This window comes from Chlamydotis macqueenii, chromosome 1 (assembly GCF_036417535.1).
Source record: "Chlamydotis macqueenii isolate bChlMac1 chromosome 1, bChlMac1.mat, whole genome shotgun sequence".
NCBI lineage: Eukaryota > Metazoa > Chordata > Aves > Otidiformes > Otididae > Chlamydotis > Chlamydotis macqueenii.
Window position 1 is genome coordinate 123,778,098 of NC_141556.1, and position 7,412 is coordinate 123,785,509.

Sequence of the window (7,412 nt, forward strand, 5' to 3'; positions counted from 1 at the left end):
AAACTCTTAATTTTTTTACTTTGTCTGTCTGTTGCCTATCACTAGGCAGCCAAATTATTAAATAAGAAAGATTAAGCTTTTGTCCAGAGAACTCATTGCCTGTATAGTGACAACATATAAAGTGAACAGATATCATAGGTTTCAGTTTAAATCCTTCCTCACTGCAAGAACTTTTTCCATATCAATAGGTTCCCAAGCAATGCCGACCAGCATGCCTCCACCTCGTAAACTACCTCAGCGCTCTTGGGCTGCATCCATACCTACAATCCTCACCCACAGTGCCTTGAATATTCTACTGTTGCCCTCTCCTACCCCTGGGCTCGTGCCAGGACTAGCTGGCAGCTATCTTTGCTCCCCTCTTGAGCGATTTCTTGGATCGGTGATTATGAGGAGGCATCTTCAGAGGATCATACAGCAGGAAACGGTATGGTTTAGGTTGTTTCAATATTGACCTGCAAGTATGGCTTCACAGCTGTTCTTTCTCATGCTTCTGTACTCCATGTTTTTCAAAGCAGGCACAAAGTGAAATGTTTCAAATATAATAAGTATTTGCTGTTGGACTTGTGCTGTACTTCTGAATCTTGGAGTCTAAGGTGTCAAAATTTAGAAAGAGCATTTAGTCCCACTTATGTTCCCCACAAATTAGAAGTGGGAAGCCTGTTTGGTTAGGTGAAACTTGATAATTGAAATGATAGCAAGACTATGACCAGATTTTCAGATGCTGTGGCTTCTGTGAGTTTAGCATGTCCATTGGGAGTCAGCTAGAACAGCCACAGGGTTACTATGGATGCCACTCCTTGGCAGGAGTGCCCAAGAAGTTAGTTACAAGTTGACAATAACTGAGCTACTCATTCATGAATGTTGCTTTAGGGTTTGGGACAGACAATGTGTGCCTCTTCACTTCTTTGGCATTGATTCAGTGACAGAGAAAGAAGCCAAATCTTGAATAAGCTTCATTCTCAAGGCAATTTTACCTGTATGCAAATACCACATATTTCTTTCTGGATTGATCAGTACAGTCTTGGGAGTGAATGCGTACGTGTGTGTGTGTTCGTGCTGTTTAATGAGTGACTGAATGTGATACTTCTTTTTATGCAGCTACAGTTAATAAACTCCAATGAACCAGGTGTAATTATGTTTAAGACGGAGGCACTGAAGTGCAGGGTTGCTCTCAATCCCAAAACCAACCAGACCTTGCAACTGAAAGTAACGCCTGAAAATACAGGACAGTGGAAATCGGAGGAGTTACAAGTTTTGGAGAAGTTCTTTGAAACGCGGGTGTGTACTCAGATCATTAATGTTTACATTTTTGTGCATTGCTTCTAATCTCTGGTGGTGTTTTGAGTGTTATTGCTGACTTTCATTGGCATGTATAATGGCTGCAAAATATAAAAACAACAGCTGTGCATGCTGGTTACCATATTAAATGATATAACTATTATCTAAATAGGCAGTACTAAATAGCGTCTGTCTTTAGGTTGCAGGACCGCCTTTTAAAGCGAACACCCTAATAGCCTTCACAAAATTACTAGGAGCTCCAACACATATCCTCAGGGACTGCGTACACATCATGAAACTTGAGCTGGTAAGTTAACCATTCTGTTTAGTTCACCCAACTTTGGTTGTTATATTTTTTTAAAAAGGTGTGTCTTTATAAACACATAATTTTCTCTAGATTTATGTATGTGTTATTTAGTGTTAATAAAGAAATTTTCATTTTACTACTACCTCTCTTGGAAACTCCCAAAATTGCTCTTTTAAAACCAATGTTTTTGAGAAACTGCAGGCACGTTACTGTGCAAATAGGCACATGCATAGACTGACTGGAATCTTTCTCATTGTATTCTTGTTACCCTACGCTCAATTCTTTCAGAGTTATTCTGATATGCTAAATGTGACATCATCTGCAAGTTTAGCTAGAGAGGCACATTCTACTTTCTAACATTTCCCTAGTTTATAGCCATGTATGTCACTGACGTGAGACCTTTGCTGTTCTTTCTCTGTGCTGCTCTTTCTAAACAGTTCCCTGACCAGGCAAGTCAGCTGAAATGGAACGTGCAGTTTTGTTTAACAATTCCTCCCAGTGCACCACCAATTGCGCCTCCAGGAACACCTGCTGTTGTGCTGAAATCTAAAATGTTGTTTTTTGTAAGTAGAGCTGTTTGGTTTAAAATTTTGTGGGCTGTGTGTCTTTGAAATCGTCACGGGTTAGTAGCAAAATACAAGCATGCTATCTCTGACAGCTGTAATAGCCAAAAACATTCTGCTGTTTGGAAGCCTCGATTTGCATACTTCTCTTGTAATGAGTTCAGTTAGTATGCCTATTCTCCCTCCTATAAAAGCACAGCAACTCTTCATGTTTTGTGTTCTTGGAGAGATGTTGACAATATATAAAGTTCACACGGCCTCTGGGCTGTGGTTATCTTCAAGCGCTCAGCTTCTGGGTATTTTGTTCTTCTTTGAACAAGAACGCTAACCACCTAGATTAAGTGATATCCACATTAGTGGTACTGGGAAAGGATAGCAGGAATGAGATATTTAAAACAAATGTGTGCTGATGTCATCTCAGAGGCAATGCTCACTGTAGGGTGCTTTTGAGAAGAAAATAGTCTGCTTCTGGTTGCTAACTCCTCTGTTACAGAATGTCTGAAAACTGAAGGAGCGGAAGTGCAGGCTGTTTTAGGCCTAGATTGTTTAACTGTGTTGGAAGTAGCGCTGAAGTATGCGGTCGTTTGATTTAACAAACTTTTTGTTTTTACCCGCAGCTCCAGCTAACACAGAAAACAACAGTTCCACAGGAAGCTGTTAGTATTATTGTCCCAATTATTTATGATATGGCTTCGGGTACAACGCAACAGGCTGACATTCCCAGGCAGCAGAACTCTTCTGTTGCTGCTCCAATGATGGTTAGCAATATTCTAAAGAGGTTTGCTGAACTGAATTCACCACGACCAGGTACTGTACATGTCCAGTAGATATATTCTCTTCACCCAGCCATCTGTGACAAATCTCCAGTGTAAAACTAAACCTCTCTTAAGTCTGAATTCTTCTTGATTTCTCTCATACTTCTTTAGTGATTACAAACTCCTGATATGACAGGCAGTACATAACTTAATAGCAAGTACTGACAACACAGCAGAAGGTTACACTGATGATTCAGGCTGGGTTTTGCTGTTCTGCCCAAGTGATAGAGTGCATATCTTCTTGGCCCAACTCTTGCTGTATAGTAGGAGTCATATTTCTTAATAAATGGGCCCAGAATGAGTCCAAGAAATATGCTGTGGTCAAGTGTCAGTTTTCCTGGTTGATTATGAAGTTACTGAGCCTAACGGTAAAGGGATGTTAAAAAAAACAGAACTTGTCCATGTTCTGTGAATGACTAAAAAGTAATTGGAGTGATTGTATACTCCTTTGTCAGTGTGTACACTAACAGGGGTGCATACAGTTCTGTCCACTAAATGTGCTGTCAAGTGTTTGAGCTAAATAGATTGTTCTGAATGTTCACTGGCCCGTAGGTAGTGCACTGTGAGCAACGTTGTGCTTTGCTTTCCCTCTTGTTTGTTGTGCTTTTTATTTTTTTTAATATCTGAAACATTGAGCAATAGTAGCAGGTTCTTTGGGCAGCATGTTGTCCGTAAGCAATTGTTTGGGGTCCTAGTACACAGATGGCTCATAAGAAAATAACTTTCAGTTCTGCTGTAGTTACATGCTGAAGAACAAGCCTTTTTCCAGTAACCTAGTGAACAGATTGAGGTTGTGAATCCAGAGGTTGAATTCTACTTCTATTCTGTATAATTATTCATCTCGTTCTTATGTGGTAATTTTAACTATGCTTGATGGTTTATTTCGGTTGCTAGAACCTGAGCAATGTTCATCTTAAATTGGTGTGGATATGCATATGTTGTGATGAGATTTAAATTAACATGCATTTTCTGTTTAACATATAGTAATAGTGTAGGTAAATAGGAGAGAGAACAGCCTTGAGGGCATGTGGCATTACCTGTAGGAGGAGTTCTGTGTGTGGTACAGAACTGTTGTTTGTATAGCACTTTCATGTCAAGGTACATTAACTAAACTTCAGGTGTTTCTTCTGGAAGGTGCTTCCCAACTGTGTTCCCCTAGGGTAGATACTTGCTTTGCTGTTTGTTAGTGCACTGAGTTGTGTTTTAAGGTAAACCCTCTACAAAATACTCCAGCATAGGGAGTAATTGTCAAAGCTGCTCTTGAGTATCCCCAGTGAGATGTCTTCTCATGATCATTAGATAGATCAGGATAGACAATTTTTGTCACACAAGTTTTGAAGTAGTTTGGGAATGTGGTACAGGGAGCAGAGTATAGACAGGGAAAAAAAATGCATATAAAAAGAGCTTGTGACCCCAAGCAGGACCTTATCCAGGCAAAGAAGAATGTACCTAGCTGAACAGAGGACATTTCTAGTAGTCTTTCCTCTGACTTCTAAAAGGAAGAATGAGCCTGTATGGATTATTTATTTATTTGTTTCCACCACCACCACCCATCCAAAGCAGGATTATCCCTGAGGACACCTGAAATGCAATTTCCTGTGTTCTTACTGTCAAAGCTTACATTATTATATATTATAAAAGAGAATAAGTTACTTTCTTTTCTTTGCCATTTAAAGGTGATAGGAGAGCTAACAGTTGAAAGTAGGTAGTTGGGAGCATTCTTTTTACAACAGCAGTACAGGGGAGATCCCAGATGCCTGTCCTTTTTCCTCTGGTGCTGTTGTGCTGTACCCAGGATTTCCCTACCTGCGTTAGCTCTTCTGTAGCACTAATTGCAATTTGCATGGTTAAGTGAATCTTTCACCGTCTCAGTTAGAAAGGACTAGGGCTTCCCATCATGCACGTATGATATTACTGGCACTTTCATTGTAACCCGTAATCAGTGTTGCCTCATTTTGGCTGTATCTTTTTTACCTTTCTCTCTTTGAGAGAAAGTATTTTGTATTCAGCTTCATTTTCCTCTTAATAAAATGGTAGTGCCTGAAAAGTAAGTTCTTTTGGAAGAGTTTTCTTTTCAGATCCATGGGCAAACACATTCTGCTGTGTGTAACAGTAAAATGTTGACTCATTTTGAGTGCACTATCTTTCTGAGAGCACTTTACCTGTGCTTCCAATGGGAAAAAAAATATATTTTATTTGGGGGAAATAATTATATGAACTGATGGATTCAGAGATGGATTCAGTGCCCTGGAATAATAGGGTTAAACTTGAGCTGTAAGTCTACAACTTGCATTATTTAGTGGACATCAATCTGATGAGGAAGTGAGAGTCTACAGATGCTGAAGGTGGTGACCCTGAGAGAGTTGCTCAGGGGACTCGTGATATTTCTTAAAGCACTTCACGACTAAGCATTTCTCAGTGTCTGATTTTCAGTGATGCAGTGGATGGTGTTTAGCCCAGATCTGTAGCTTGATATGATAATGACTTGCCCAAAATAATCCTGGGAATCCCTAGTTTGGCAGTTAGGATTAATGCATCTCAACAGGCTCTGCTCTTATCTCTTTGCTCACACTGTTGCTGCTTCAGCAATAAAATTCAATGTCTTCTAATTGATGTTTCTTGAAATATGCAGGAAAAATTCAACCTGCAGTGACCAGGGTACAATAGTGGCTATTAATTGTATTCTCTTATCAGGAAACAGTAGATGAGTCACAGCTGCCTAGTACTTCACCTTTTGTTGTTCTGATTAAACTCTTTTGATTCTGTTGGTTTTAACATTTTTAAAGCTATTTCAGAATGTGTGTGTGTGTTTTGTCAAAAAAAATGCCGGTATTCAAAACTTGAGACGGCTGTGGTTGGTTTTTCCTCTCTGTATTGAATCTCAGCTGTTTGAAACAAAAGTCCATTTGCTCTGTATTTTATTTTTCAGTTGAGATGTCAAGGGTAGAGCCAGAGCAATTTGGTTGAAAGAAACAGATTTATGACTGTTGCCCAGTCTTGGAATTAGAAATGTTTCCAAAACTGGGCTTAGGATGGAAAATGTCTTCCAGCTGTTTCAGACTCGAGTCTTGAAATGTTCAGTTTCTGCTCTTAATCAATACAAATAGAACTTGAAAAAGTTTTTATATAAGACTTTGTACTTTTGATTAATAACATACAGAAAAATTTGGATCGCAGTGGCACGTATGACAAATTCTAGCATAGATTCAACCTGACATTCCAAAGCTATTAAAAATTAAGAGCTTCTTGCAATTTCGTGACCAACAAGAGAGGTCCTGTTGAGAAAGCCGGAGCTATTTCAGTTAAAATTGTCCCAAATCCCAACGTCCTCGGAGGTCGCTGGGATTTGCGGGTCGCAGCGTCCCATCAAGCCGTGCCCGGCGTGGTTGTGGAGTCGGCGTAGCGCGCTGGCTCGCGAGGTTGTTAGCGTGAAGGGCTGTCTGTGGCGCGATGCTAACCTGTCTCTTTTCCCTGTTCCAGGTGAATGCACAATATTTGCAGCCGTTCGTGATTTGATGGTTAATCTTACGCTGCCCCCTGGTGGGCGTCCCTAGACACTTTTAAAAGAAGGCTGACAGTGAGACAAAACAGCAAAAAAAAAAAAAAAAAAAAAAAGCCCAAAAAAAAAAAAAGCCTTCGGTTAAAAGAGGACGTTTTAATTTTACCTTTTTTTTAAGAGCTAACTATAATAAACTGGCAAACTTTTCAGGGATGCACTTTCATCAAATGAGTATCACCACGACTTTTGTATAGTGCTGTTGTATAGTGTGTTTTAATGGGAGACACTTCAGACTAGGTAATAGATTGAAGTATCAGCTTGCTGGTAATAGATTTAATATTCTGTTTTATACTATAAAGAATATGAAAACGCCAAACTTGTTTGTTTTTCTGTTTTTCTTATGTTTTGGTGTAATAGTCTTTTTTTAAGGCAGGTCTGTCATTTTTGAATACTGTAAAACTGTGACAAACTTTATATTGAAGCTGTATTTTAATATGACTGCTTTGAATCCTTAAACAATTTATTTGGGCTTGTTGTAAACATGTCCCCAAAAAGCAATATTTAATAAACTGGATTAAAAAAATCTTAAACTGGATGTTGTATATCGTTAAACTGTTCCTCTCCACCATAGCCACTGGCCACTTCTCTTGTATTCACACTTACTTGTCAATCTCTGTATACACACACTATCTCCCCACACACACATGTGCTGCCGACTTAAAACAAAAACAAAACAAAACCTTGTTTATTTATTCTGTGGGTTTGATTTGTTCCAAGTCGTAGGAAAACAAGAGTTTGTTAATTTTCCTGATTATATAAATAGCCAGTACTTAAAACAATGCTTCATTTCTTACAGTCGTAAGGAGCTACATCTGTTCTGTCCCAAAAGCAAAGTTTAGTGGAAGAGAGCACTTTTTTTTTTTTTTCATCTGTCATGTTACAAGTGCAGT

The 7,412-nt window shown here is 39.1% G+C and overlaps 1 protein-coding gene across 2 annotated transcripts in view; it reads left to right on the forward strand.

Moving 5' to 3' along the window:
• Positions 1–7,202, forward strand: part of MED14 (mediator complex subunit 14) — a 38,205-nt gene extending 31,003 nt beyond the window's left edge. For both annotated transcript variants that reach the window (XM_010121156.2, XM_086766469.1), the window contains 6 exons: positions 189–424; positions 1,099–1,278; positions 1,478–1,585; positions 2,023–2,148; positions 2,766–2,955; positions 6,444–7,202. In XM_010121156.2, coding sequence (XP_010119458.2) covers positions 189–424; positions 1,099–1,278; positions 1,478–1,585; positions 2,023–2,148; positions 2,766–2,955; positions 6,444–6,517 — 914 coding nt within the window. In that variant the 3' untranslated portion in view covers positions 6,518–7,202. The remainder of the gene's footprint in view (positions 1–188; positions 425–1,098; positions 1,279–1,477; positions 1,586–2,022; positions 2,149–2,765; positions 2,956–6,443) is intronic.
• The last annotated feature ends 210 nt before the right edge of the window (positions 7,203–7,412 follow it).